General features: G+C 56.6%; 10 protein-coding genes across 10 annotated transcripts; 3 read left to right on the top strand and 7 right to left on the bottom strand.

Annotated features, from left to right (window-relative positions):
• Positions 1-5: 5 nt before the first annotated feature.
• On the bottom strand, positions 6-1,195 carry MYCTH_2295709 (uncharacterized protein). Its single transcript, XM_003659033.1, has one exon. The coding sequence runs from the start codon at positions 987-989 to the stop codon at positions 141-143; it is 849 nt and encodes a 282-aa protein (XP_003659081.1). The 5' UTR covers positions 990-1,195; the 3' UTR covers positions 6-140.
• Positions 1,196-2,636, bottom strand: MYCTH_2295707 (uncharacterized protein). Its single transcript, XM_003659032.1, has 2 exons — positions 2,250-2,636; positions 1,196-2,105 (listed from the first exon to the last, which is right to left on the bottom strand). Exon 2 carries the CDS (start codon positions 1,931-1,933, stop codon positions 1,403-1,405), a length of 531 nt encoding a protein of 176 aa, XP_003659080.1. The 5' UTR covers positions 1,934-2,105; positions 2,250-2,636; the 3' UTR covers positions 1,196-1,402.
• Positions 2,637-4,569: 1,933 nt separating this feature from the next.
• Positions 4,570-6,269, bottom strand: MYCTH_2295704 (uncharacterized protein). The gene is made up of 3 exons (XM_003659031.1): positions 5,439-6,269; positions 5,123-5,288; positions 4,570-4,991 (listed from the first exon to the last, which is right to left on the bottom strand). The coding sequence occupies exons 1-3, from the start codon at positions 5,923-5,925 to the stop codon at positions 4,763-4,765; spliced, it is 882 nt and encodes a 293-aa protein (XP_003659079.1). The 5' UTR covers positions 5,926-6,269; the 3' UTR covers positions 4,570-4,762.
• Positions 6,270-6,729: 460 nt separating this feature from the next.
• Positions 6,730-8,115, top strand: MYCTH_42269 (uncharacterized protein; the record flags this gene model as incomplete). Its single annotated transcript, XM_003659030.1, has 4 exons — positions 6,730-6,938; positions 7,026-7,308; positions 7,432-7,583; positions 7,824-8,115. 4 exons carry the CDS (start codon positions 6,730-6,732, stop codon positions 8,113-8,115), a joined length of 936 nt encoding a protein of 311 aa, XP_003659078.1.
• A 195-nt stretch (positions 8,116-8,310) lies between these two features.
• MYCTH_2295699 (uncharacterized protein) lies at positions 8,311-11,361 on the top strand. The gene has a single exon (XM_003659029.1). The coding sequence runs from the start codon at positions 8,475-8,477 to the stop codon at positions 11,340-11,342; it is 2,868 nt and encodes a 955-aa protein (XP_003659077.1). The 5' UTR covers positions 8,311-8,474; the 3' UTR covers positions 11,343-11,361.
• Position 11,362: 1 nt separating this feature from the next.
• MYCTH_2295697 (uncharacterized protein) lies at positions 11,363-12,531 on the bottom strand. The gene is made up of 3 exons (XM_003659028.1): positions 12,234-12,531; positions 11,962-12,140; positions 11,363-11,789 (listed from the first exon to the last, which is right to left on the bottom strand). The coding sequence occupies exons 1-3, from the start codon at positions 12,304-12,306 to the stop codon at positions 11,586-11,588; spliced, it is 456 nt and encodes a 151-aa protein (XP_003659076.1). The 5' UTR covers positions 12,307-12,531; the 3' UTR covers positions 11,363-11,585.
• Positions 12,532-14,453: 1,922 nt separating this feature from the next.
• Positions 14,454-19,548, bottom strand: MYCTH_2295692 (uncharacterized protein). Its single transcript, XM_003659027.1, has 14 exons — positions 19,289-19,548; positions 19,100-19,120; positions 18,942-19,038; positions 18,816-18,853; positions 18,735-18,766; positions 18,550-18,669; positions 18,433-18,494; positions 17,869-18,370; positions 17,588-17,813; positions 17,474-17,526; positions 17,355-17,390; positions 17,197-17,226; positions 14,827-17,021; positions 14,454-14,725 (listed from the first exon to the last, which is right to left on the bottom strand). The coding sequence occupies exons 3-14, from the start codon at positions 19,026-19,028 to the stop codon at positions 14,609-14,611; spliced, it is 3,498 nt and encodes a 1,165-aa protein (XP_003659075.1). The 5' UTR covers positions 19,029-19,038; positions 19,100-19,120; positions 19,289-19,548; the 3' UTR covers positions 14,454-14,608.
• A 3,000-nt stretch (positions 19,549-22,548) lies between these two features.
• On the bottom strand, positions 22,549-23,762 carry MYCTH_2295684 (uncharacterized protein). The gene is made up of 3 exons (XM_003659026.1): positions 23,426-23,762; positions 23,046-23,118; positions 22,549-22,858 (listed from the first exon to the last, which is right to left on the bottom strand). The coding sequence occupies exons 1-3, from the start codon at positions 23,496-23,498 to the stop codon at positions 22,594-22,596; spliced, it is 411 nt and encodes a 136-aa protein (XP_003659074.1). The 5' UTR covers positions 23,499-23,762; the 3' UTR covers positions 22,549-22,593.
• Positions 23,763-25,096, bottom strand: MYCTH_2295675 (uncharacterized protein). The gene is made up of 5 exons (XM_003659025.1): positions 24,911-25,096; positions 24,816-24,824; positions 24,696-24,749; positions 24,210-24,633; positions 23,763-24,154 (listed from the first exon to the last, which is right to left on the bottom strand). The coding sequence occupies exons 1-5, from the start codon at positions 24,938-24,940 to the stop codon at positions 24,027-24,029; spliced, it is 645 nt and encodes a 214-aa protein (XP_003659073.1). The 5' UTR covers positions 24,941-25,096; the 3' UTR covers positions 23,763-24,026.
• Positions 25,097-25,275: 179 nt separating this feature from the next.
• On the top strand, positions 25,276-26,460 carry MYCTH_2075489 (uncharacterized protein). The gene is made up of 3 exons (XM_003659024.1): positions 25,276-25,358; positions 25,419-25,557; positions 25,643-26,460. The coding sequence occupies exons 1-3, from the start codon at positions 25,356-25,358 to the stop codon at positions 26,017-26,019; spliced, it is 519 nt and encodes a 172-aa protein (XP_003659072.1). The 5' UTR covers positions 25,276-25,355; the 3' UTR covers positions 26,020-26,460.
• The last annotated feature ends 14 nt before the right edge of the window (positions 26,461-26,474 follow it).

Below are 26,474 nucleotides of genomic sequence, written 5' to 3'. Positions count from 1 at the left end.
AGCACAATCCGAGTCTATCATTAAAATGCCAGCCACTCTTCCCACCAATCATTAGGGATAGTAGAACTCGACCACTAGGTATTTCTGCACAGCAGACTCTCACGAGTTGGATTGAGACGACGACGAGGACGAACAAACGACTATTTCCCCTTCTTCCGCCCGGACTTGGTGCTGCCCGATATAGATTTGCGCTTCGCCACCGGAGAGGACACGGCCGCGGATGATTTCTTTACTGGCGGCGGCGTTCGATCACGAGACGATCGCGGCTCCGGCGCCGGTTCTCGCCGGCTATCAGCGCCGTCTTTGTGCCGAGACCGGCTGCTTCCGGAGACGACCCTCGCTCCGCGTGGACGATCATCGACGTCGTCCGACGACTCGCCACTGTGCCGGCGGCTGGCGCCACCTCCGGAGCCATAGCTCGCGTAGATGTCGTCAACCTCCGCAATGCTGTTCCGCACGGTCAAAGCAGCAGCAGCAGAAGGAGGAGGAGCAGCAGCAGCAGCAGCAGCAGCATGGTACGACGTGCGCGTGCCTGCCGTCATGTACTGGAAAGGATCCGTTTCTGACGGCTGGTGAACCGTTGCAGGCTGCTCGGCGCGGACATAGGTATACGTGAACGGCGAGGAACTCTGCTCGCGGTCCGTGGCGGCGCGACTCGGCGGTCTTGTTGATGATGTCGTTCCAGAGCGCGGTCGGCTTCGTGATGAGGGCGGCGGGAAGTAGCCCATGGGTGGATAGGTTGCGTGTCGCTCCACCCCCGGCTCAGGCGGGGGCTGCTGCGGTGGAGGGCTACCGTCTTCCGCTGACGGCCGCTTCTGCCGGAAACTCGGATCGAGCTGCGAGATGGGAATCGCAACCCGCTGCTCCCGCCGTTGTCTGCGCGCCTCCATCTCCATGCGCTGCAGCCGCCGCTGATAGGCAGCCAGCTCCTCCTTGGTCAACTTGACGTCCTGCTTGCCCTTGGCCTGGGCCCGTCGGATCCGGGCCATCGCCGCGTCGGCTAGCGCCTCCTCCTCCGGGTCCAATAAGGGCAGCCGAACACCGTCCTCCTCGTCCGAATCCTCGTCCGACTCATCCGTCGTCTCGTCATCCTCCTCGTTCTGATGTGCATAGCCCCTCCGCGACCGAGAATTACCGTCCCTATTATTTCCCAGAGCTAACCCCGTAACTCGAAGCGGATCACTGCTAAACCGATGGCCCAATGCCCTCGTTGCCGGCCCGGCGCCCTGCGTCTCCGAATCATCGTGGCTATCCACCTCCTCCACAACCCGTTGGCCAAGCTCCCACCACCTCTCCTCCTCCTCCTCCTCCTCATCCCCGTGGCGCGCCTCGTACGTCCTCCTCTCGCGCCTCGATGGTCTTCCCCATGGGGGCGCAGGTTTGGGAGCTCGCGGCCGACCACCTAGACCGCCTCCCCGGAAAAAGCCTCGTCGATCGGCTTGTCCAAGAGGGCGGCGTGGCCGAGGATGACCACGCCGCTCGCGCCAATCAGCCACATCATGGTGCCGAAGACGCCCGAGATCAGGGCGATCGGGATGGCGATGACGTAGAGACCCGTGTACAGCTGCACCGTCGAGAAGCGCTGCTGGCCGAACTCGAGGTCACGACCCTCGAGCTTTCCGATTATGAACATGCCGACGACGACAAAGATGATGTCGAAGAGCAGCCAGAAGTTGGTAAGCAGGCCGTAGATGCAGAGCATGGCGAACACGACGGCGTAGTTGCTCGAGAAGTGGCCGAGGTTGTAGTTGACGCGCGACTGCATCTCGGCAAAGTTGGCGGGCTTGCTGACGCGCTTGACGTCAAAGAACTCGGACAGCGGCCGCATATTCGAGAAGCGGCTGGCAAGCGACCCAGAGCGCACGCTGTTGAAGCGCTCGTTGAGGTTCAGGCGCGACGTCAAGACGTCTATCGGGATCTGTATCCGTGCCATTGTGGGAAGTGGTGTATTGACGGAGCAAAGAAAATTGAGGCAGAATGCGCAAAGGAAATCTGTTGCAGAGACAGTCGCAGTAGCTTGGTGTCGTCGCTGTTTTTTCAAAGCGCGATGCGGCGGAAGGAAGGCGTCTACGCGGCGTCGTATTGTTGGCTCTCGATTGCGAGATCTGGCAAAAACGCGGGTCTCAGTTTTCGGCACGAATAAAAATAAAGTGGCCCTTGCGGTCCACTCAGGGGTAGCGCGTTTTCAGCGCAGTACCCACTGGGCTGCGTTTTCCAATGGAGCTTGGCTGAATTGGGCTTTTGCGTACCTGCTGCCTGGTCGGGAGACGTAATCGAAGCGTAGTCGATGACGACGCCCGCTCCGTGGTTTCCTTTTCACAGCGTGTTGGAAGGAAAAATTTCGTGATTGCGACAGGGAAGTGGCAGACGCCGTTCTTGGGACCAGGGCCCTGAAATGGTGATCTCCGAAACGGGCCACAAGGAGACCCCAGCGCCGCGGTCGTTTGCCGAACCCCGGTTCCTTGGGCACTCGGGGCTGGGTACGGAGTACCTTATTGCCCGACCCGCTGAGCAGCCGGCTCCACTCAATCTTGAACTCACCGCTCTCCAGATCCGGCGTCCACCGCAAGCTGGCCAGAAACAGGCCGTGGAAAGAATTGAAGAGGGAAGAGAGAAGAAGAAAAGAGGAGAGAAGGAAGAAAAACTGCGGGCAGACCCCAGGTTTTCTAGCTTCCAGGATGCGTCCAGGGAAGGGGAGCTGCCAGCTGCCAAGTGCTGCGTTGGCGGTGGGGCGGCAGGCTCTGCGCAGAATCGAGCTGCAGCAGCTGTGCCAGTCAGCATCTGCAAACTATCCGAGATCGAAAAGGCGGAGAGCGTTTGCCGGCAGCGGGGCGGGACGACCGTCGACCGAGTGCATGTCGACGAGGAGGCCGGTGGCCGTGCGGGCTGTTCATGCCTGAGCCCGCCCGATCGGGTACATACACATGGCATCTTCCCCGTCGCATGGCCATCCGTTGAGTTCTGCAGTTCAGTGTGTCGTGTTCGCTGCAGCTATCCATCGGACGCGCCTCGTTGCTTCTCGTGCCTGGAAGTCCGAATTTAGAACACCTGCAAGCTCCGGTTTGACCCAAGATGAGGTAGGTGGCGGCCGAGTCCAACGTAAACCAGCCTACTAGTGGATATACTTAGGACAGGACTCTGTATCACTGGCCTAGAGCCTAACTCTGTCTGTAGAGATGAGCCAACACGGAAGTAAGGACTATAAGCAGGGCTATCATTCTGACACTCCGAGATGCTGCTCTTCGCTCGGCGCCTCCTCCTGGGACGCTCGGCTTTGTTGGTGCCCTAACGTAACTAGGGTGTTTTGCTGCCATCTCCCTGAACCTGGAACTACCGAAATACAGCATGGCGTTCTATATTCTGTCGTTGAAAGACGTCGTTTAAGTTTTACACCAGAAGCGGGTGCCTAATAGCTCTTCACGGAAGGTTACCGGACTTTACGAGAGCAGTGTGTCGGATATATCCTCTCTACGGGACATCAAAGCGTCGATGTCACTGATTTACGTATGGTGGGATGTCTCCGTGCGATGATGAAACCTATCTTCGCAAGTGTCTTCTGTTGGCACGGGCTAATAAGGCTCTGAAAAGGTTTGTAGCTGCCCTGCCTGAGTGAATTCGAAGTGGAAGCAGTTACCAAAAACCTGGAGAGCAGGTGCAGCTGAGCGTGCTTCAAAGAGTCCTCTTGCTGAAGGAAGGCGCAAAATAACCAGCGGTTCTTGGTCATACGTGATTCCCTCTAAACCTCAATCCTTGATTCTCTTCAGCTCTGTCCAGCTTGGATAACCGTAATGGTGACCTGCAGCCAATACAGGTACCCATCAACTGCTTCTCGCACTCTTGAACTTCCTTCCCAATCCAGAGTCGAGGAACACGCAAACCGACTCATCGCATCATGGGGGATGAAGTCACTGAGACCCAGCAACCTGAGTGACAAACGAAGCGCTGGAGATCGAAATGACACGATGGTCACCATCCTCAACGTCGCCATCACAATGCTCATCACGTCAGCCCGTCGTCGTCCTTGTTTTTTTTCCGAGCTCGTTGAGGTGCCGCCACCCAACTCCGCTCCAATTTGCTCAATAGTTTCCCTTGACTCTGTGGTAACGCGCTTCGAAGCTCATACGTTACTTCCCAGTGGCTGTAACCGGTATACGTCTCTCGCTACGCCCCCTCCCACGAAACCCACCCTCCCCCGTTCCCAAACACACAGACAGAGGTCTCCAAAAGACAGGGCCCGCAACGGGTCTGATTCACAAGGACGATGGGCGCCGACGTCGACCCCTCGTAGCTGACAGGGCATTGCGGCTTGGACGGAGGCAGACGGGCGCCTACTTCAACGTTGGTGTGGCAGGTGGACAGGCACACGCGTGACGAGGCGCTGGAGCCCGTCCCTCAGCGGGACATCGAGATGGCGAGCAAGGGTAGCATTTTGGGGTTTGAGGGGGTTGGATGGAGCATCAGGGATTCTATGAAACCTGTTGTAAGAAAAAGGGAGGAACTTGTGGGCAGAAGGGGGGGGTGGAGCAAGAAAATGCAAGGAACCATATCAGGAACGTGACGATGAGAGATGCACAGAGGAGAGAGATAGGTGGCTGGGGATGAGCTATGTTTAGAGAGATGGCCATCTGGCAGTTGATTGTTTGTCTTTGGAAGAAAGTAAGACTTCTTGTCCGCGCGATACAGAAGCCAAGGAAGCCAACCAAGTCTATATCTCTTGACCGCTCTAGTGATGAATGGAAGAAAGGAGGCTGGCCCCTTCTCTTTACAGCGAGACACACCCGTTGGCGCTGTCCTCGACGAACAGGCTGCCGTAGATGAGACCCTCGTCGATGCCGCTCTCCTGGTATCCCGAGTTGACGACGTCGTCGGTGCCGGTGGGCTTCTTGAGCAGGCCGATCTGGTACTGACCCTCTCCCGCGTTGTTGTTGGACACGACGTCGGTGACGCTCTCGAGGGGTTCGTCGGCCTCGGAGTAGTACACTTGGAGAGTGCTGGTGAAGGGCGGCGGCCCCTGTCAGTTGCTGGCTCTTTAGAGCAAAGTGGGTCCTCCCGGAATGTTCTCTTCGCCGACAAGACCCAACGGGAAAGGGGGAGGGGAAAATAAAGTAAAGGCGAGACTTACTTCTGGTTGAAGTCGAGAGTGATGGCAAAGTTCTGCCATTGGTCCTCGAGGATGGGCGTCGACCAGATCTGCTGGTTGTTGCGGTTAAGGACCTTGTAGGTGTCTTTTGGGAGACCCTCCTGACCGATAATGGTGCCGGTCTCGAAGTTGAACTGGTTGGCCGAGTCTAATCATAAAAGAAAGCAGGATTTGTCAGTTTTTTTTATTTCTTACTTTTTATTTATTTATTTCTTTCTTTCTTTCCTTTTTGGACAATATAAAGGGTGTTGTGGAGGGGGGGAGTTGTTGGGGGTGGGGGGGACCTTGTACGACATACAATCAGCCGCTTCGTGCCAGACGAGGATATACTCGTGGCTCAGGTTCAGGCCCCGCTGGGGGTCGATCTTGACACTGAAGTGGATGGTCTTGACGCCCTGGGAGCCGGGGCTGCCGTTGTTGGTGTCGCCGTTGAACTGCAGGCCGGCGCGGCGGAAGCCCTGCTGGGACTGGAAAATGCTCTCGTCGCTGAGGGTGACCTCGAAGGGCTTGTGGGTCTCGTTGTCGAAGTGGGTGGTTCCGGCGTCGGGGAACTGCAGGATATCGCTCCACTTGAGGTTGTTGCCCTTGACGTAGTCCGGGTTGAAGATGGAGGTGCTGGCGCTGTCGAAGTCGGTCGGCTGGGCGTCGGCGCTGACCCGGCCGTCAAAGACGATGGGGCACTGGATCTCGGCGGCCGCGCCGCACACGCTGTCCCGGGGCAGGGAGGCGCCGTTGGCTGCCGCGGCTGCGGAGAGGAGGCTGAGGAGCGTGGTGGTGGAGTGCATGGCGCCTCTGTTGTACTTGAACTAATCCCGTACCTTCAGGCTCGGGGCCCGTTTCGTCTTCTGATGATGATGACACAAACACATTCTCACTCTTCGCCAGGATGGAGGTTCCCTCCCCTTGATATATCCCCATTCACTCGAGATCCCCCCATTTTCCAGATCGTCTTATCAAGGCAGCGGCATGTCGATCTTGTTTATTTCGGCTGAATTATGGCGTGTTTGGCGAGCGGCATCACGCACCGCGTGCAGAGCTTTAAAATGATCGCCCTCAATGGCGGAATCTGCCCCATGAAGCCCCGTTTCCTCAAGGGAGTGTCCTTCCGTGTCGCCAGTTTGGAATTGTGGGGTCGCCGACCGATATCCCCGGGCCGGCTTCCGGTAAGGAGCCATCCCACGCCCCTCCCTTCCAAATGAAGCTGCCGGCGGATTAATCAACTGGAAACCAAGTTGCTGTTTGTAGCATAAGGGTTAGGGTCTAATCCAGACTCCAAGCACCAAAGTGATGTGCTTTCAGGTGCTCCGCAGCCGTGTATTTCAGGAACAATACTAAGGCATCACAAACACCCCATTCAGGAAGCGCAGCACAATACCAAGGGCATTCCGAGCTAGGAAGTCGCAGTCGCCCATAATCAGAACATGGAGTGCAGCATAAATACCTTAGTAGGCATCGTGCTTATTCTTCAACTCGGTCGCTCTAGACGAGACTTGTCAAGACTTTTTTTTTTTTCGAAGTAGTTTGAGTGGTAGCTCTCGGACGAGAACGACCAAAGAACGAGAAAGAAAAAAAGAGGAAAAGAGAAGGTGATGGCGTCTCATATGCCTGCCGGCTATGCCGAGGACCGCCTACACCGGTACCTCGCGCACTGGACGCGGGACCCGTCGAATGTGTCCAAGCTCGATATTGCTGCCATCACCTGGGCGACCGAGGAGGAGCGGCGGGCAAGACAGAAGAAGTACTGCCAGGTAGCATCTGACTACTACGATCTCGTCACGCCGCTGTACGAGCAAGGATGGTATGTGTGGATCGAGCACTTCCTGTCCATCAAGGCCATCATTTAGCGGAGGGCCGAGGGCTCGGGGCTGACACCTCGAGGCCACAGGGGTCAGCACTTCCACTACACGCCCCTCACGCCCGGCCTCTCTATCCGGGAGAGCATGACGGCGTACGAAAAGACGTTTTCCGGGCTGGCCCGCCTCAAGAAGGACATGCGCGTTCTGGACCTGGGATGCGGCATCGGCGGGCCAGCGAGAACCATCGCCTCGACCATCGGGTGTAGGATCATGGGCATCACGAACAATGCCTGGCACGTCGAACGTGGGACGGCGCTCACAAAGGAGGCTGGACTGGAACATCTGATCACGTTCATTGAGGGGGACTTTCTGGTATGACCTAAACGCTTCTGGTTGTCATAGTGAGCGGATGAGTTGTGTGGGAAAGAAGAAGAAAAAAAAGAAGAAGAAGAGGGAAGAGAAGAGGAAGAGGACAGCAAGCTGATGGAAGAGCAGAAATTGCCGTTTGCCGACGAGTCCTTCGATGCGGCATACTCGATCGAGTCGTTGTGCCACGCCCCTGACCCGGCCGAGGTCTACAGGGAGGTCAAGCGGGTGCTGAAGCCAGGCGCGCCGTTCACGTTTCACGAGTTTGCCATGACGGAGCAGTTTGACGAGAGCGTCCCTGAGCACCGCAAGGTCCGCAACTGGATCGAGTTTGGCAACGGCATCACCAAGATGCCGTGGGTGCCCGACATGCGGGCGGGGGTAAGGGCGGCTGGTGAGTCGAGTTGCTGAGCGCTAAGCACACCCACCACCTTTTGACGGTAAAGGGGAAGAGGGCTGAAAGGAGCGAAATGTGTGGCAGGGTTCGAACTCCTCCGAGAAGAGGACATGGCGTTCCGCAGCTCGCCGGCCCCGTGGTACTATGGCCCCGCCGGCGATATCGGGTGGGCATGGAAGATACCCGGATGGCCCGACTTCTGGAAGGTGTTCCAGATGTGGGATCCCTTCCGCGGGTGTGCTCATGCCGTTTACCGCGTGATGATCCTCGTTGGCATGGCACCCCCGGAGGTCTCGACCCTCATGGACACCATGTGGTACTGTACCAGGAGCGTGGTTCAAGGCGGGAGGATGGGCATCTTCACGCCCATGTACGTCTTTGTTTGCCGAAAACCGGCCGGTGGGTTGGAATCTTGACCAGGCTTGGCTCTGGGGAATCGAAGGGTTAGGGTTGCGCTTGGCACTCGATGTCACGTCATTCGCGTACAGATGAATCCGTACCCCGTACCTTTACGCAATCAAAGCTCCTGCCATTCATTCCGACCGACAGTCTGTCCGCCCCGATTTGGCTCTGAATAACCGGCCAATTGACCATGGTGGCTCTGTCTGCTATACGCAAGCCGCATTCCACTCATTTGGTTTGGTTGGATCAATAGTCGCTATCTTGTTTGCTCGCCGTGCAACGTCACGGTGCCGCTCGACTTACCGTACGGAAGTACCTGTCCACTTTCGCTTCTATCATTTTACGTTGTAATTATCCGTTGTCCGCCGCAAACATGGCCCCCTACCGAGACTCCCCGCAGTCATCTCTCGCGCACAGCCCGAACAGGGAAAGGAGCCAAAGTCCGGCGAGAATGTCGTACGAGTCAGGGTCTTCGGTTTCCACGACGAGCATCGTGTTCGACCGCATCAGCGAGCGCGTCGCCGCCGCCAGCAAAGCCGCTCCCGAGAAGCACCGCCGCGGGGATAACGGCGAGAGCGACGATGAGGACCTCAAAGACGAAACGGCGTACGAAGATCTCGAGACCGGACCCTTCCTCGGGAGCGGCAATGGCAACCCGACGCAGCATGCCGAGGTCAAGGGAAAGGGAATGGACCGGGGACTGCGCAGGGCGCTCCTCATTGCAGCTGGTCTGCTGGTGTCCGCCTGGGTTGCCGGTCTCTTTGTTTACGTCGCGACCAAGTCCTACAAGCCCGCTTCCGAGATCGCCCACGACCCCCAGGCCACCATCGTGCGGGGCTCGGAAAAAGCCATCACGCTCGACCAAGTCCTGAACAGCTTTTGGCGCCCCGAGGTCCGCTCGATAGAATGGATTGCCGGGCCCGACGGCGAAGATGGCCTGCTGTTGGAGAGGGGCGAAGGCAAGGATTTTCTCGTCGTGAAGGATATCCGTGCGCAAAACGGGGCCGGCGTTGCTGCCGATGCCCCAGTGGCCGACTCCAGAACGTTGATGAAAGAGGCAAGGTTCGAACACGGCCAAAAGGGCTACAGCGTCGGCAAGGTGGTACCGAGCAGGGACCTGCAGAAAGTTCTGGTCGCAACCAATGAGAAGTCCAATTGGCGCCATTCGTCCTACGCAGCGTACTGGATCTTCGACGTTAAGACGCAGACTGCCGAGCCACTGGTTCCGGGAGAGCCCGACGCCCGTCTTCAGCTGGCGCAGTGGAGCCCAACCAGTGACGCTGTTGCTTTCACCCGAGACAACAACTTGTACCTGCGCAAAGTCGGCTCCGACAGCGTCGTCCAGATCACCCAGGATGGTGGCTCCGAGGTGTTCAACGGAGTCCCCGATTGGGTATACGAGGAAGAAGTCTTTTCCGGGCCGAGCGCCACCTGGTGGTCCGAGGACGGCAAGTACATTGCCTTTCTTCGTACAAACGAGACCGGTGTACCCGAATACCCGGTTCAATACTTCCTCTCGCGGCCCAGCGGCACGGAACCCGAGCCGGGCGAGGAGCTGTACCCCGAAGTCAGGAATATCAAGTATCCCAAAGCGGGTACCCACAATCCCGTCGTCGAACTCAAGTTCTACGATGTGGAACGCGGCGACGTCTTCTCGGTGGATACCTCGGGCGGCTTCGCGGACGACGACCGGCTGATCACGGAAGTCGTCTGGGCTGGCGGTCAAGTCCTGGTCAAAGAGACAAACAGAGTCAGCGACGTCATGCGCGTTGTCCTGGTCGACGTCGCAGCTCGCACGGGCAAAGCTGTCAGGACGACAGACGTCAGGGCCCTCGACGGCGGCTGGTTTGAGATTACGCATCAAACCAAGTACATCCCGGCCGACCCGTCCAAGGGTCGCAGCCACGATGGCTACATTGATCTCATCATCCACGGCGATGGCAACCATCTCGCCTACTTCACCCCGCTGGACAACCCCGAGCCCGTCATGCTGACCTCGGGTGACTGGGAAGTGGTCGACTCCCCCTACGCGGTGGACCTGGACAAGAATGTTGTGTACTTTGTGGCGACCAAGGAGTCGTCGATCCAGCGCCACGTCTACCAGGTCGGGCTCACCGGGGACGGCCTGGCTCCGGTTTCCGACACGTCTTCCGAAGGCTACTATGCCGCCTCGTTCTCCATCGGGGGCGGCTATGTCCTGTTGACTTACGAAGGTCCTGGAATCCCCTGGCAGAAGGTCGTCAGCACGCCGAGCAACCCGCGCCGGTACGAGTACGTCGTCGAGGAGAACCAGGATCTTGCCGAGAGGGCCAAGAAGCACGAACTCCCCATCAAGATATACGGGACCATCAACGTCGACGGTGTCGAGCTCAACTACATCGAGAGGAGGCCGCCGCACTTTGACGCGAGCAAGAAGTACCCCGTTCTCTTCTATCAATACAGCGGCCCCGGTTCGCAGACGGTCAGCAAGAAGTTCCTCGTCGACTTCCAGTCGTACGTTGCCTCCGGGCTCGGATACATCTGCGTCACGGTCGACGGGCGCGGGACGGGCTACATCGGCCGCAAGAATCGTGTTCTGATCCGCGGCAAGCTTGGCCAGTGGGAGTCGCACGACCAAATCGCCGCGGCCAAAATCTGGGCCGGGAAGAAGTACGTAGACGAGACGCGGCTGGCCATCTGGGGGTGGAGCTTTGGCGGCTACAACACGCTCAAGACGCTCGAGCAGGACGGCGGACAGACCTTCCGGTACGGCATGGCGGTGGCGCCGGTCACGGACTGGCGGTTCTACGACAGTATCTACACGGAGCGGTACATGCTCACGCCGCAGGCCAACGAGAAGGGTTACGACGGCAGCGCCATCAGCAATAGCACGGCGCTCTCGCAGAACGTGCGGTTCTTGATCATGCACGGCGTGGCCGACGACAACGTGCACTTCCAGAACTCTCTCACGCTGCTGGACAAGCTGGACCTGGCTCAGGTCGAAAACTATGACGTCCACGTGTTTCCGGACAGCGACCACAGCATTTATTTTCACGGGGCGAACCGGGTCGTCTATGATAGTAAGTTGTCCCCTCCGGACAAAAGTACCATTGTGGGTTTTGCGCTAACTAACGATTATGACAGAACTGACGAACTGGCTCATCAACGCTTTCAACGGCGAGTGGATCAAAGTCACGAACCCAACACCGAAGGCCAAAAAGAGGTCGGCCTAAAAGGACCGGTAACACGGTGTGCAAGTTGAGTTGCATTTTTTTTATTTTATTTTATTTTTTTTATTTAATTTTTTTTTTTTTTTGCTTTTTTCTTATGGCATGGGACGTCTGGAGTTCATGGGCATATATATATAATGGCACCTCTCTGGCATCTATCTGGGTATCTTGGGATACAAGCACTGCAGCTTTTGAGTTTCCTTGCGCAAGACCGACTTATCCGGACTCGGTGAAAAAACAGCTGATCGAACGACGTCCGGTAACCAAGCTCCTTATCAGCTGCTCGTAGCGGCCAGCTGCGGGGGCACCTGGACCGTGTCGTCAATCTTTTCGATGATGGCGGCTGTGCCGTAGGCGCACACCTGGGCGAAGCCGCCCAGGTCGCTGGCGTCGAAGCGCATGGCGATGACGGCGTTCCCACCACGGGCCTGCGTCTCAGAGACGATGCGCGAGATGGCGTCGTTGCGCGCATTGTAGAGCTTTTTTTTTTTTTTTTTCACCCGTCAGTCAGCTCGGTCTCTCACATCAACCTTTCATTTTCTTTCTTCTTCGCTCTTAAGATTGGAAGGTTAAGACGATGCATAATGAAGGGAATGAGAGACGGATTGCATGCATGTATGTTGTACGAGTATGTACAGAAACAACACATACCATGTTGGTGAACCACCTTAGCTCACCGCCGGCGATGCTCTTGAGCACCATGCCCAGCCCGGCCGCCCAGTTGCGCGAGCGCACCGTGAGCCCGTAGACGGTGCCCAGCACCCGCACGACCCGGTATCCGGGCACGTCGAACATGGTGGTCGTGATGACGCCGTTGGTCTCGGTGAAGCCTGGTACGTATGCCGAGCAAAGGTCATGTCAGTTTTTATTTTATTTTTTTCCCTTCTTCTTTTCCTACTTCATGTGTTTAAAAGACGGCGTACAGTGGAGGTCGGAGATCTGCGGCGGCACGTCGGCCGGCTGCTGGTCCTTGTGTAAGGAGATGCGGTGGGACATTTTGTGGTGCTGATGGGTGCCGCGAGGGTTGGTTTGGGTGTAAGGTGTAATTAGGACGAAACTGTCGAATGTCGAGTTGCTTGACAGATGATCTCGGGCTTACTTACTTATAGGATGAAAAAAAAAAAAAAAAAACGCAGCGAAGCCGACGAGGGGGGATGTGTGCCTTGCCACGCCTCATGATCTTCGTACCCTTCGCCAGCATTTCCTGCTCTCTCTGGTCCCTAGTGTAAAACCCGTCATAACCATGATCTAAGCCCCGGTGTGGAGAGGCTTACACCAAGACACAGTCCTTGCCGTATTTCGTATCATTGGCCTTATCCGGCAACTGCGGCAGCGCTCAAGCCTCGAGTCTCCGCCTCCACCGGTCGGGGCCCGGGCTCGGTCCGCCCAATCGGCGCGCCGTTTGTGGCGCCATGACAGCGACTGATCGGCGGACTTACACACGCGCACGGGCGAGACCGCATCGGCAGCCCCATCCGCGCCGTCTTTTGACGTCCCGCTTCTTCTGCTAATTACTAGTATATAGGTACGGAGTAGTATAGTATCCATATCCGTACCCTCAGGAGTAATCTCGAATATCCGTGGATAGGACGAGACAGAGGTCCCATCTACCTGTCGTCAAACGTAGCTAATTACAAGTAGACATCCCGCGGAGGAAGACGTCTGAGCGGCAAGGAGGATAGGCTTGATTGTGAATGATGAAGAAAGGAAGCGAAGAAGAGAGCCATGGAGAATGGAGTTGCCAACCTAGAGCTTGATTATTACCTTCGGGGTTTCACCAGAAGCTTCGAATGTAGATTGATCACCTTTCGAGGCAAAGAAGAATAAGGTTTCTAGATTTGGCCAGATAATTATTTGGTATGAAATGAAATAAACGTAGAACACAAGGCCGAGAAATTCTTCAGAGAACCAGAATGACCATGATGGAACATACATCAACTTGTAACTAGAAGAACATGAATGGTGAGTCCGAAAAGCCAAAGGTGACAAAGAAGGTGCTCTGGGAAGTCAAATACTCTACACTGAAGATATAGCTATCAATCGATTCTTATTAAAAGAAGCATTCTTGATGCCGCCTTTTGAACCTTGAACATTTATTAAATCCCAACTTTTTTTTCGCACTCTGCCAGATCTCTGCAGGTAGAATTCTTTACGGTGGAAGAAGAGAAGAAACCGAGAGAAGGCGCAAGGTTCAATTTCTAGAGGAGGTTATTAATTATGCAAGCAACTAGGCACGAAAGTCCTGAGAATACAGGCGGCAAGAGGAGCCTTTCCATTCTCGACGCCGCGGCCCGGTTAAAACGTGCCTGGAAAACCCGGTCCGTAAAACGATCATTCAACGTTCTCCGCATCAAAAGGTTCCCTTCGACCACGGCTCTTTACCCAATGGGTACGGACAGCGGTAATAGATCGCACGGTCTCGCTCGCCTCGCCTGCAGAGCAGCACACCCTGCTGTTCCTTCCTCAGACCCGTTGACCCACGAAACGGGTGCTAAACAGCCTTCCTGTCCCCTTCCTGCCCGGTATCTTGTTCACGCGACAACGATGAGCGAGGAGGCACGAATTGCCAAAAGCAAAGAAGATGGGTGGGAATATCGATCGGTGTATCGCCCCTGGACAGACGGATCTCCAGGAGGTATTAGTAGTAATAAGGTGACGACAGCAGGATGCTCCGGGACCGCGGGTCGCTATTACAGGGCTTATCGACGTTTTGAGGCCATCAAGCCAACGCCTGACACGCCGGGCGGTCCCAGACGAGGTATACAAGAGTGAGTACACGAGACGGACCGTAGCTCACTATGACCTGTTCATTAACCGTTATTCTCTCCGAGAGGAGCAGATGAGGACGAGAAGGAGGCTGAAAGGGGACACTCGACAAACATGCCCAACACATGAGCACCAATTCCATCGGAGCAATCCCTGTCACGCACAAGATAGTGATAAACACAGGCATTCAATCGGAACACCTTTTGTGAATTGCTTACTCTAGAAAGTTACCTTGGTTATAGAGCTTCTTTAGAACAACAGACAACTGATCCTTCTGGGGTTCTTTTTCTTTTGTCTGCGATCGTTTCCAGTCCGGAAGCCTACTTTGAAGGGGGGGTGTTGTCCACCGACGCTGTTCCCCTTAACCCGTCATGCATACTGGATCCTGGTTTCTTCCGCCCTCAATCCTGCCCCAGAGATTCCAGGTGCAAACGGGAGAGCCGAGCTATCCAGACCTTCTAGTCACCCCACTGGGGCAAATACCGGGTTGTGGATGCGACGAATCTGGCTTGAATGTGACACTGGTTTCTTCTCATTTGGCGTCGCCTTTGACAATGCGGCAGACAAGATCCGAGCCGTCGACCGAGTCGCCTTCGCGCACCGACAGTTGGGAAACAACGCCATTGTGCGGGGCCGAGATGACCATTTCCTTTTTTTTTCCCTATGTGTTAGCAGCAGCCTCACTTTGTTTCCTTTCGTTAAACTGTTTTCCTTTCTCTCAACGAGAGCGAAGAAGCAGAGAAAACGTACCATCTTCATGGCGCTCAGAACCGCAAGGGGGTCACCCTTCTTGACCTCGGAGCCGTCATGGACGCGAAGCTCCACCAGCACACCAGCCATGGGCGCACCAACCTGGCTCGTGTCGGTGGGGTCGGCCTTGGGCCGGCTGACGTTCTCGACCGCCGCCAATTTGTCGTCAACCGTCACCTGGCGGACCTCGCCGTTCATCTCGTAGAACACCTCGCGCTGGCCGGTGTTCTCGGAGAGCGGGCCGACGGCGAGAAGCTTGAGAATGAGCACCTTGCCCTTTTCAAGCTCGACGTGGAACTCCTCGCCAATCTCGGGCTTGGAGAGGAAGTACTTGGTCGGAAGCACCGACAGATCGCCATACTTGGCCACGAACTTCTTGTAGTCCTCAAACACCTTGGGATACATGATGTAGCTCGCAACGTCGCACTCGGTGACCGGGCCTCCAAACTTGTTGGCGAGCTCCTTCCGAACCTTGGCGAAGTCAACGGGCTCGAGGAAGAGGCCAGGGCGCTGGTTCAGCTTGCGGCGACCACGGAGGGCATTGGTGCGCAGAGGCTCCGGGAAGCCGCCATAGGGCTGACCCATCAGGCCCTCGAAGAACTCGAGGACGGAGGCGGGGAAGTCCAGCTCGGAAGCACGAGCCTTGACATCCTCGGGCGTGAGCTTGTTGGAGACCATGAACTGCGCCAGGTCACCGACGACTTTGGAGGTAGGAGTGACCTTCACAATGTCGCCCAGAAGCTCGTTCGCCTGCTCATAAGCCTTCTTGGTCTCAAGCCACTGGGAACCAAGGCCGAGCTGAGAAGCCTGGAACATCATGTTGGTGAGCTGACCACCCGGGATCTCATGCTCATACACCTCGGGGTCAGGGCCGGTGAGGTGAGCTTCGAACGGCGAGTAAAGGAGGCGGAGCTGAGACCAGTAGGTGTCGAGGGCGCGGACATGCTGGACATTGAGACCGGGATCGTACTCAGTGCCTTCAAGCGAGGCAATGATGGCGTTGATGCTGGGCTGGGACGTCATGCCAGAAAGGCTGTCGGTAGCAGCATCCACGGCGTCAGCGCCGGCCATGGCGCAGGCAACCATGGAGGCGACGCCGGTGCCGGCCGAGTCGTGCGTATGGACGTGGATGGGGAGGTCGGGATACTTCTTCCGAATGCTTCCAACGAGCAGCGTTGCCGCCCTCGGACGGAGAACACCTGCCGGGTCTTTGATACCCAGGACATCAATGTCGAGAGCCACCAGCTTGTCGACCAAATCCATGTAGTACTCGAGGGTGTACTTCTTCTTGGTGAGCATGTCGCCGCTGTACACGACGGTGCCTTCGCAGACGCCGCCGGCCTTCTGAACAGCCTTGATGCCAACCTCGAGCTGGTTGATGTCGTTCAGGGCGTCAAAGACTCTGAAGATATCAACACCATTCTTCTTGGCCTGGTCGACGAAGTGGTAGATGGCGTTGTCCGGGAGGGAAGAATACGCAACCCCGTTTGCACCGCGCAGCAGCATCTGGAAGGGGATGTTGGGGACGAGCTTGCGCATCTTGCGGAGGCGGTCCCAGGGGTCCTCGTAGAGGAAGCGCATGGCGACATCGAAGGTGGCGCCACCCCAGCATTCCAAGCTGTACAAGTTGTGAAGCGCGTGACTGGTCTCCCGGGCGATGTTCAGCAGATCGACGGTCCGTACACGGGTAGCGAGCAGGGACTGATGGGCATCACGCCAAGTGGTGTCCATGAGCAAGCAGCCCTTGTAGTTGCGAACTGCCTTGGCAAACGCCTTGGGGCCTTGCTCCAAGATGATCTGCCGCCAGCCCTTAGTGCACGGCTGCGAGGTGTCGATCTTGTTTCCGGCTTCATCACGCAGTTGCGGGATGACGATGTCGGTCTTCAGTTTGGGCTCGCCAATCTGTCCCTTGATAGAGCTCCCGTTGACGGCCACGTCGCCGAGGTAGGCAAGCAGCTTCTGCGCACGGTTCTGGCTGCCAACGAGGTCGAACAGCTCGGGCGTCTGGTCAATGAACGTCGTCCAGCATTTGCCCTCGATGAAAGCAGGATGGGCCAGAAGAGTGCAAATGAAAGGGATGTTAGTTTTGACGCCACGGACGCGGAACTCGATAAGGGCGCGGAGCATCTTGCGGCGTGCGATTTCATAGGTGGAGCCAGAAGCGATGACCTTGACCAGCATAGAATCATAGTGTGCTAAAGACCTCGCGAATCAGCATACGATTGGAGATCAGTGGAGGAAGATATGTGACGCCTTCAGAAGGTCGAGATCCTATGCAAGCAGTGCTTGGTGTAGGGTAGGTAGGGACGAGGGAGTGGGAGAGGGGGGTGAGAATTGAACAAGAGAGGGTGGCTCTTCTCTTCCACTTACGGGTAATAACCGCGCCCGCAAAGCCGTTTCCTAACCAACAATGTCAGTCACCAAGTTCATTTAGTTAGGTTAGGTTGTACAACGGCAGTCCGGGAGCACAGAGACCCCGGAGACAGCCGCAAAGGATAAAGAGAAGGAAAACGCAGGTTACTACTTACCGCCGTCAAGACGAATGCCATTTCCACCAGCGGACCCTGCGAAAGAGTGTTAGCTCTTCACTTCCCATCCCGACACTGGGAGAGTGACTGTGGAGACGCAGTAGGAGGATTCGGCATACGGTAGACTTCGATCTTGCCCGTGTCAGGCTGGAAGTTCTTGGCCGGGTCTTCACTATTCGGCCTGTTAGATAACACACTGCCAAGAGGAGTGATGATGGGAGCTTAAAACGTACGTGGTGATCCGTGTCTGGATGGCGAAGCCCCTGGTGGTGATCCTGTCTTGGGTGAGTCCTAGCTGCTCCAGGGTTGCGCCGGCGGCGATCTGAATTTGCGCAGCGACAATATCAATGCCGGTGATCTCCTCGGTGATGGTGTGCTCGACTTGGATGCGAGGGTTGACCTCGATGAAATAATAGCGGTTTTGGCTATCCACGAGGAACTCCGCGGTGGAGGCGTTGCCTGCTTTGTGTCAGTATTGTATGGTTTCACGTCAAATGAGGTAAGGGATACTAACGAAGTCCAACTTGCTTGGCCAGACGAACGGCATCGTTCAGCATGGCATCCCGAACTTCGGTGGGGAGGTCCTTGGCCGGGGCGATCTCGACGACCTTTTGGTGTCTCCGCTGGACGGAGCAGTCGCGCTCGTACAGGTGGACGATGTTGCCGTGGTTGTCACCGAGGAGCTGGACCTCGATGTGCTTGGGCTTTTCGAGGAAACGCTCGACGAAGACGGTGCCGTCACCAAAAGCGCTCTTGGCCTCAGACGAGGCTCTCTCGAAGGACTCCTTGAGGGAAGCTTCGTCGCGCACGACACGCATGCCGCGGCCGCCGCCACCGTAAGCAGCCTTGATGATGACCGGGAAGCCATACTGGTCGGTGAACTTCTTGACCTCCTCGAACGTCCCAACCGCGCTGTCGGTGCCCGGGACGACGGGGACGCCAGCGGCAATGGCAATCTTCCTGGCCGAGAGCTTGTCGCCAAGGGCTTCGATAACTTCAGGGGAAGGCCCAATGAACTGGCAGGGTGTGTTAGCTACTCCGCCTGAAGACGAAACCACGAGGATATCGCTGTACTCACGATAAGGCCAGCCTTCTCGACCTTGCGAGCAAACTCGGCATTCTCAGACAGGAAACCGTAGCCTGAAGCGGGTCAATTCGCCGCCCCTCAACAGTTTTGTGGTTCGTTGCGGCCTACCAGGGTGGATCATCTGTGCGCCATGCTCCAGAGCAATCTTGATGATCTCGTCGCCGGCGAGATAGGCACCGACGGGGGTATACTGGCCGCGCTTGCCAATGACGTACGCCTCGTCGGCCTCTGTGTTTCGTCGTCAGTGGGGGGCTCGCGCAGGTCGAATCATGGAGGGACGTGGGCGGGCATACTCTGCCTGTGCATCGAGAGGCGGTCCTCATAGCTACACAATTAGTAGCCGGAAGTGACGGACGAGACTCGACAGGTCTCACCTGAAGACGGCGATGGTGTGAAGCGACAGCTCGTGAGCCTGCGCACCCAGTGTTAGCATTCAGGAACGGTATCAAGAAGCTCGGGCTGTCCGAGCCTCGGAGGTCCGGATTCCGGTTATGACTCACGGTTCTGAAGATCTGGAGCGAAAAGATGAGTGAGCAAGCCACCTCAACGTCCGTCGCAAAGGCGCAGTGAAGATCGGGGTCGCACATACACGAATCGCTATAACGCACAAAAAGTCAGCACATGCCGGTAGACTAATCAGGGCTTGTTGAGGACTTACGGATTTCACCTCGGTTGGCAACTGCGGTTCGTTAGCTCTGACTTTCTGGTCCTGCCCGGCGGGAGGTCGGCATCGGCGGGCGAGCTTCAAAGGAAGGGCTCTAGAGGGAGAGCGCCCTCTGCAGCCCGACCCGCGCGATTCCAACCAACACCACCCACCCCCCTCTCCTCCTCCCCAAAACGCACTCACCCAGAATCTTGTTCAGCTGCATAATGGTTGAGTTGGCCCGGATGCGGTGCACCGTCTGGGCCTCCTTGGGGGCATCCCCCTCCTCGAACACTTCCTCGGCCTCATAGTTGCTGACGACGGGCTTGTTGGCCGCCATGCTGGGTCAATTGATGCGCGATCTGGCGGTCAGTTGCAGAGTGAAAGACGAGGAAAGCAAGGGGGAGGGAGAAAAAAAAAGAGTCAATAGCGGCGGAGGGGACGGTAATGGTGGGGTGTTTGCGCGCCTTGCTCCGATGGATCCTGGCAGGGGTATGACGGCGACGGCGGGGTAGGACGCGATGGTGGGGTGGACGCTGGATATGCGCGGCCAAGCTGAAGCACTAACTCAAACCCCCCCGGTTATTATTTACTATGGAAAAAAATCCCAGGTTCCGAATCAGAGATGGGGAGAGCAGCTAACCACCCTGGCACCACTTAAGCGGGACACCACGTTGGTACGAATCCGAGGAAGGAGGGGTGGGCGGATTTTGGAGAAGGGAGGGAACCTGGAAGCTCCTTCAGTCTTTTGGAGCGCTAGGGCAAGGGTGCGTCTTGCTGCGCCGCGGATTTCTCAAATCCTCTAACAGTGGTCCAGGCCCAAGCTTGTGATTGCCAGGCCCTTTCCTTTCCAGCGTACATACACTGAATTCTGAAATAGGCAGAGCGACGCTTGTGAAGCCGACGAGGCCTTGTCTTGCCAAGCAGCTGATAAGATTTCCCAGATCGATCGACAGAGGGAACACGTGAATGATGCAACACTCGGCGCATCAAAGCATGTTCGTCGTGATACGAATTTGCTCGCAATAAGCTGCGACGTAAGTCTCCAGTTGCGGGAACGCCACAGAGGCGGTTCCAAGTACTTGCACATACACCATTCCCAACAAAGCGCGGGACGTCGATTTCCATCCATTCCATCCATTTTCTTTCCTCTGGCTGGCTTTTTGATATCGGTTTTGATAGTGGGGTTAGTGGGGTGACCGAGTTTAAGGACAAGCTCTGGCCAGCCTTGTTTTGGCGCGCACCAATCATGTTGGGGGCCGGTGATCGGAGCCCACCAATTGTTGGATGAAATCTTTTCGCTAAACTGCCAAGGCGCATCTTGCACATGCGAAGTGAAAAAAAAACCTTGAATTCCATATTCTGGGGCACCCTGCGGGCAAGCAAGGCCCGCTTGGCTTCGGGAGCTCGGCCGCGGGGGTTCCCTCCTGAACCGACCACTTGCCGCGCCAGGCAAGCCGAAGCACCACGCTGTGTGACATGCCCGTCGGTCGCAAATTCTTCTCAACCACCTCTGCAGACATTGACTCACCTCATCCGCGTTGGGGCCAATCGGTGCAGTCAGCCAAACCACAAGAGAAAACGTTTGGTCCGACATGTAAGCTTTTCTGCCGAGTCTACAGCCAAACTCTCAACACTTCCACGGATGCAACGAGGGGCCACACTCCAGTAAAGCCGTTGATATCCTCGCCCATCACAAGTTATCCCAGACTCGGCGCGTGGTCCTTCTGCCGTTGCCCGAGGTTCCGGGATATTTTGGACGGCAATACCGCAGTCGCCGAGTCCCGGGCTAGCCGTCCGGCGCTCACGAGATCTCGCTGGCCCGACGTTTTCGTCTAGCCGAGGATAAGTCCGTCGAGGATAACCACTCGCACCTTAAGATATCCGAGAAGTCCAATCCAAAAACCATCCATCTGCACTCCTGCGGCTAAGATCCCGCTCGTTCCATGCGTGTTACAAGTGCGGGGATTTTCAGCAACAACAAGCTACTTCGTCACTCTGCCATTTGACGAACCAGTCCCGTCACGCACTTCAAGAGTAAGGAAGCCTACACCGTCAAGGGGTTGCAGCAGCCTATTGCAACGTGACCCAGTTTGCTGCCAGCCTGAGAAGGTCCTTGCAATGTGTATCTGGAGGTTCAGCGGAGAAGCAGCCAAGAATGCCACGGCTTGTGTCGTTCTTTAAAACATTAATTATACGAAGTAAATCAATGGGACAATCGTCCAGCAACACAGCAGGAAGAGCCGGCGCGCCAAGACGGGTTTTCGCATGCACACAGGACATGGATATGGACGGGAACAGTTGATGAAACTCAGATCTGTCCTTGCGCATGCCTGTCTCACCAATCAGCGGACTCCCAAAAGTACATTATCTACTAATTAGTACCCTTAGACGATCCCAGTCCTCGATGCGACTTTCCCGCGCACCAATCGCTTTTCCTGGGGGAAACACGAAGCGAGCTCTGCCGCTAACCTATCTGTTACGTACTGCAGCTGGGAAGAAGTTGAACCAATGTTACATCGAGCTATACCGCCACAAGGGGCAAGGAGGGGACAGACGTAAACCCCCACGACGAGGAGAACCAACTTTGAACCAACCCTGATGAGGGGTTCTGAGCCAGCCCGTTGACACTTCAAGGCCTTGCCAAGCGCCGGCTCCGGAGCGATCTTCTGACCTGAAGATAGCTTGTTTAAATTGCTCCGGTTGTCTTGGCATTTCGCTTTGTGTCCTTTTCAAATGTGTCGTCGTCTACTCCGTACAGTAGTGAGCGATTGTCAACAACGATGCCGAGAGACTGGTCTCTGTTTGGCACTGATTTCTTTGATCCTCGAGTCTTAGCACAGCACGAGAATAACATATGCGTGTATTTGTCCGAGGACAGTAGGCTCTGTGTCCCTGGGGATAGGAAGACAACCGAGAAATGGTTCGAAGTGCTCAGAGGCTCCTGCCCCTGACATGGCCGAACTTGAAAACTATCAAGGAACTATCTGGCCGCCAACCCGTCAAACGGACACTGCTCGATGACATGAGCTCTACCCCTCACCCTGCCAACAGTTGAACAGAAGCAACGCGCAAGGAACACCAGGCCTGCTTGCCGTCTAACTATCGCCACAAGATCGCTCCCAAGCCAACGGTGCTGTAGTTATGCTAGCCCGAGGACAAAGAATAACGCCCAAAGAACTTGTGAGATCGTGCACCTCTATGTCCAGGCCAACCGCGCCGTCCAACAGAAAAGGTAAAACAGATCAGACCCGCAGCAGGAAAGATTGGTCCAGACCTTCACTCCACGTAAGGCAAGCCCCAACCGACGCGCCATGCTGAACTAGCACAGCTGCATCCAGGATTACCATCCGACCCAGGACGAATCAATGTGAGTCCCGTACACCTGGGCGGGATACGTAAATTTGCATCCTCCCTCCTGGGACTCCGGTAACCCCGCTTGATCAATACTCCCCCCCCCCCCACCCCCCAAAACGCGCCTCGTGTCATGGCATACACGCGCGCGCTCTTCATTTCTTCCCGGCCAGCTCTTTCACCTTCTCTTCGACCTGCCCGGCCTTCTCCTTGCCGGCATCCACCGCGCCGGCCAGCGCGGCCTTCTCGCGGCCGCCCCACTGTGTCCATTGCAGGTAGCGGTACCCCTGGGTCAGCTGGGCGCCCTCGTTGACGAAGTGGCAGAGGAAGAGGAGGTAGTTCTTGGGCGTGACGGCGAGCGCGTAGCGCATGAAGGTCGCCGAGTAGACGCAGAGGGCGAAGGTCATGGGGCCCGAGATCCTGTCGTTCAGGCAGCGTGGTTAGTCTCGGTCTATGGAAGAGACATGCACGAGGACGCGAGATTCCGCAGGAGAAAGGGAGAGGCAGAAGAGGGTGGAGGGAAACGAAAAGGGTGGGGGGGGGGGTTGGGTGAGAGGTTCCGAAGCGAAGACGAGTGCACAGCAGCGAGGCGAGAGGGACAACGTACAGCTCCGGGCTCTTCTGGGTATCCATGACCGCGGCGACGGGAATGCCAAAGTTGGAGACGGGCCCCCAGAAATCTATGTCAGAAAAAACACGTCAGTCTCTATGATCAGTGTATGTGTCCGGTAGCGAGCTGCACAGAAGGTCCGACGCAACTATCACGGGGTCGCCCAAAGGAGCAATTGGCGGTCCCCCAAGCTCGTTGACGGGTCACAGAATGGTGCTCTAGGAGCAACCCAGGGGCACTGCACCGTCTTCCAAAGCAACATCAACCACTCGTAGTTGTGCGCCGTCGACAACAACACTTTCGCTTTATCGGGGACTTTGGGCGATGACCGGCCGGGGTAGCCGGGACGGCTATGGATGGGAACGGCGGGGACTTACGTGTCGAGCAGACATAGTTCAGAACGGGGTGCGCCCGGATCTTCGCATTGATGGCTTTGACAAAGGCGGCCATTTTGACGGTGTTGCTGCGTTGGCGTTGCCTCCGTCGCGGTTTATGGTGGATTCGGGAAGATAGATGGTTTAGTGTAGCTTCGAGATCGGACTTGGCGCGCCGCGCTCGGAAAGAAATTTGGGGATTTGGTTGGGGAGCGGACTTCCCGCACGGACCTTGATAAATGCTGCAGCTGGCTCACTCGGGCACGGGTCAGTTTCGCTCTGCCCTGAAATCAAGGAAAAAAGCATCAATTGACACGGTGTACCATATTGTAGCAGGTTTCTTCTATTATTGCCCCTTGGTTAATGTTGGGAAGAACAGTCTAGCGCAACTTCCGGCCAGGACACGGGCTGCAATTAGCCACTAACCGCTGTTTTCGTAACCCCTAAACGCCGCCCAAACCAACCGTGCTCCGAAAATCCGGGTACAAATCTCCAGCCTATCCCATAGCTCCGCAGTATGCAGCGAGCTGCCAAAAGCGCTCTTTCGAAAAGCTGACAGCAAGTTGCGACCCGGGTATTAGTGACGTAACCAAAGACAAGACCCTTATCTCCGCGGCGGCGGGTTGAAACCAGAGGGCGGCGCTCCTCCGGGTGGGAATCCGGGAGGGAAACCTGGAGCACCGGGAAAGCCGGCCGGAGGTGGGTAAGCACCGCCAAACCCAGGCGGCGGGGCTACTACCAGTTAGCACCAGTGCAACTCTGTATACAGAGGTCGGTTTGTACTCACGACCACCACGGCCTGGGAATCCCGGGGGGGGAGGAGCGCCGGGGAACCCAGGGAAAGGAGGGGGAGGAGCAGCGCCTCCGACACCAGCGGCAGGTCCAGCCAGAGAGATGGGAGGAGCAGCACCCCGCCCGGCAGGCCGGGCAACACCAGGTCCAGCTGTCAGTGCCGAGGCGATGCCGGTGCCTGTCGTCTTGCCTAGACGCGCGCTAGGATCTGCGGGTGGGGGAGACTCGACGGAGAGAGAGACGATGTGGGCGCCTCGGACAATCGTCAGGCCCAGAGTTCGCTTTTCTTCCTGCTCAATGATGGCGGCAGCGGTCGACGACGAGCCAGGAGCGGCCGGCTTGTTCTGCTTGCGCTTCGTTCGGCGGAACTCTTCCGTGTCGGCAAGGACAAGGTTCATGTGCTTGTCAAAAGCCAGCATCTATTCAGAAGCAAAGTCAGTGCCGTCTCGGCCATGTACAGAGACGAGTGAGGTCACCATACCTGTCCGGTCATTTGGCGGCCATCGTTCAAGGTGACGCGCATCCGGTAATTGATCTACCTTGATGTCAGTAATCGGGCCTCGATCGCCTCCATTGCCGAATCGTGGAAAGTTGTACGTACGTAACCGGCCTAAGCACAATCCGCCTTGTCAGTCCTCCGGTGTCAACAAGTACGCTTGCACAGCGATGTAGGCCGAGAACTAAATTTAAACTCACCATCTTGCCTTGCTTGTTTGTCGCCGACATCTTTGCGAAAGATGCTACAGAGTAGCTCCTTCAAATGTGCAAAAAATTGGTTATTGTGTAGACAGGTTTGTTCAACCTCGTCAGTTGCGGTCTCTTCTTGGTCTCGGCGGAGGCTTCGAAGTGACGCGCGGGATGGTCGATAGCGTGGTGGAGGCGAGCCGCCTTGGAAATTTGAACGCGAGGCTGAAGAGGACAATGGAGCTCGGACGCTCCAGCCACAGTGGATAGTGAAGAGCAGCCACAATGGTCGCTTCACGCCACAAGCCTGTCCCCCACCACATTCCCTATCCGGCAGGCAAGCTGATCCCCACACGCACAATCTCAAATTCGGGGCACGAAAATCGACCTCGCTCTTCCAAATTTCTGGTTCATCGACGACGTCGCCCAGCACCGATTTACCGACAACACCGCCGCCATGGTAAGCGCTCAGCGATTGCGCATTCTTCTTTCGAGAAGCGTTACTAACAAGATGATTTAGTCTGAGAAGGCCCAGAACCCGATGCGGGAGCTCCGCATCCAGAAGCTCGTCCTGAACATCTCGGTCGGCGAGTCTGGTGACAGACTGACCCGTGCTGCCAAGGTGCTGGAGCAGCTCTCCGGCCAGACACCGGTCTACAGTGAGTTTTTTTTTTTTTTTTCATTTTTTGCCGAAAGCCTTTATAAAAAAGAAGGTCTCTCTCTCTCGCTGACATGTGCACTCAGGCAAGGCCCGGTACACCGTCCGCCAGTTCGGTATCCGCCGTAACGAAAAGATTGCGGTGCACGTCACCGTCCGCGGCCCCAAGGCCGAGGAGATTCTTGAGCGCGGTCTCAAGGTCAAGGAGTACGAGCTCCGCAGGCGCAACTTCAGCGAGACCGGCAACTTCGGCTTCGGTATCAGCGAGCACATCGACCTGGGCATCAAGTACGACCCGGGCATCGGTATCTACGGCATGGACTTCTACTGCTGCATGACCCGCCCCGGTGAGCGCGTCGCCCGCCGCCGCCGCGCCAAGGCCAGGATCGGTGCCAGCCACCGCATCACCCGCGAGGACACCATCAGGTGGTTCAAGCAGCGCTTCGACGCCATTGTCCGCTAAATCTGGGCATGATGAGGAGGTTGACCCGGGGGGTAGGCAAGCGGGAAGGGAAAAAAACGGGCATTTCGGGCAGGGAGCGGGGAGTTCAGGGCTCAGCACCATCGGAATCTCTGGGGGGTGGTGCTTGCTTTTGCGGGATTCATGGACAATGGGATCGTTGGGTTCTCTCAAAAGAGCGTGTAAATGCAGCTTCCTCTACTTGGGCGAGTCCTCTCGTTCCCACTGCTCGATCTGAGATTTCAGTCGAGCCACGGCCTCAGAGTCCGACCGGCGCCCATGCCGGCTTGCCAATTCCCTTAGATTCCGTGACCACTTCCCTGCTGGCTGTAACCTTGGTTACGAGCATGAATTGTGTTGATCAGCGTTGAAGCGTGCCACCCTTCTCGTTGCGTCACTTCCAGCAAACACAGACTCAGCCCAATGGCATGGGCTCTTTAACCCATTCGTCACCCCGA

This window comes from Thermothelomyces thermophilus, chromosome 1 (genome assembly GCF_000226095.1).
Source record: "Thermothelomyces thermophilus ATCC 42464 chromosome 1, complete sequence".
In the NCBI taxonomy this organism is placed as follows: domain Eukaryota; kingdom Fungi; phylum Ascomycota; class Sordariomycetes; order Sordariales; family Chaetomiaceae; genus Thermothelomyces; species Thermothelomyces thermophilus.
The sequence above is the reverse complement of the archived record's forward strand: the minus strand, read 5'-3'. Positions and strand labels throughout refer to the sequence as shown.

What these genes read in the sequence shown, in the direction of transcription:
- MYCTH_2295699 (XM_003659029.1), top strand. Translation starts at nt 8,475, where the DNA reads ATGGCCCCCTACCGAGACTCCCCGCAGTCATCTCTCGCGCACAGCCCG.
- MYCTH_2295704 (XM_003659031.1), bottom strand. Translation starts at nt 5,925, where the DNA reads ATGCACTCCACCACCACGCTCCTCAGCCTCCTCTCCGCAGCCGCGGCA. An exon ending in CTGGCACGAAGCGGCTGATT is followed by an intron (nt 5,289 to 5,438) that starts GTATGTCGTACA and finishes TTTTATGATTAG; the next exon opens with ACTCGGCCAACCAGTTCAAC. An exon ending in ACTCTCGACTTCAACCAGAA is followed by an intron (nt 4,992 to 5,122) that starts GTAAGTCTCGCC and finishes GCCCTTCACCAG; the next exon opens with CACTCTCCAAGTGTACTACT.
- MYCTH_2295692 (XM_003659027.1), bottom strand. Translation starts at nt 19,028, where the DNA reads ATGTGCGACCCCGATCTTCACTGCGCCTTTGCGACGGACGTTGAGGTG. An exon ending in GGGCAAGATCGAAGTCTACC is followed by an intron (nt 17,391 to 17,473) that starts GTATGCCGAATC and finishes ACTCTTTCGCAG; the next exon opens with GGTCCGCTGGTGGAAATGGC. An exon ending in TTCTGAGCGCCATGAAGATG is followed by an intron (nt 14,726 to 14,826) that starts GTACGTTTTCTC and finishes GGAAAAAAAAAG; the next exon opens with GAAATGGTCATCTCGGCCCC.
- MYCTH_2295697 (XM_003659028.1), bottom strand. Translation starts at nt 12,306, where the DNA reads ATGTCCCACCGCATCTCCTTACACAAGGACCAGCAGCCGGCCGACGTG. An exon ending in GCAGATCTCCGACCTCCACT is followed by an intron (nt 12,141 to 12,233) that starts GTACGCCGTCTT and finishes CATACGTACCAG; the next exon opens with GCTTCACCGAGACCAACGGC. An exon ending in TAAGGTGGTTCACCAACATG is followed by an intron (nt 11,790 to 11,961) that starts GTATGTGTTGTT and finishes AAAAAAAAAAAG; the next exon opens with CTCTACAATGCGCGCAACGA.
- MYCTH_2295684 (XM_003659026.1), bottom strand. Translation starts at nt 23,498, where the DNA reads ATGGCCGCCTTTGTCAAAGCCATCAATGCGAAGATCCGGGCGCACCCC. An exon ending in GAACTATGTCTGCTCGACAC is followed by an intron (nt 23,119 to 23,425) that starts GTAAGTCCCCGC and finishes TTTCTGACATAG; the next exon opens with ATTTCTGGGGGCCCGTCTCC. An exon ending in ACCCAGAAGAGCCCGGAGCT is followed by an intron (nt 22,859 to 23,045) that starts GTACGTTGTCCC and finishes CCTGAACGACAG; the next exon opens with GATCTCGGGCCCCATGACCT.
- MYCTH_2295709 (XM_003659033.1), bottom strand. Translation starts at nt 989, where the DNA reads ATGGCCCGGATCCGACGGGCCCAGGCCAAGGGCAAGCAGGACGTCAAG.
- MYCTH_2295675 (XM_003659025.1), bottom strand. Translation starts at nt 24,940, where the DNA reads ATGTCGGCGACAAACAAGCAAGGCAAGATG. An exon ending in GCCGCCAAATGACCGGACAG is followed by an intron (nt 24,634 to 24,695) that starts GTATGGTGACCT and finishes GCTTCTGAATAG; the next exon opens with ATGCTGGCTTTTGACAAGCA. An exon ending in ATTCCCAGGCCGTGGTGGTC is followed by an intron (nt 24,155 to 24,209) that starts GTGAGTACAAAC and finishes AACTGGTAGTAG; the next exon opens with CCCCGCCGCCTGGGTTTGGC.
- MYCTH_2075489 (XM_003659024.1), top strand. An exon ending in CGGCCAGACACCGGTCTACA is followed by an intron (nt 25,558 to 25,642) that starts GTGAGTTTTTTT and finishes ATGTGCACTCAG; the next exon opens with GCAAGGCCCGGTACACCGTC.
- MYCTH_2295707 (XM_003659032.1), bottom strand. Translation starts at nt 1,933, where the DNA reads ATGGCACGGATACAGATCCCGATAGACGTCTTGACGTCGCGCCTGAAC.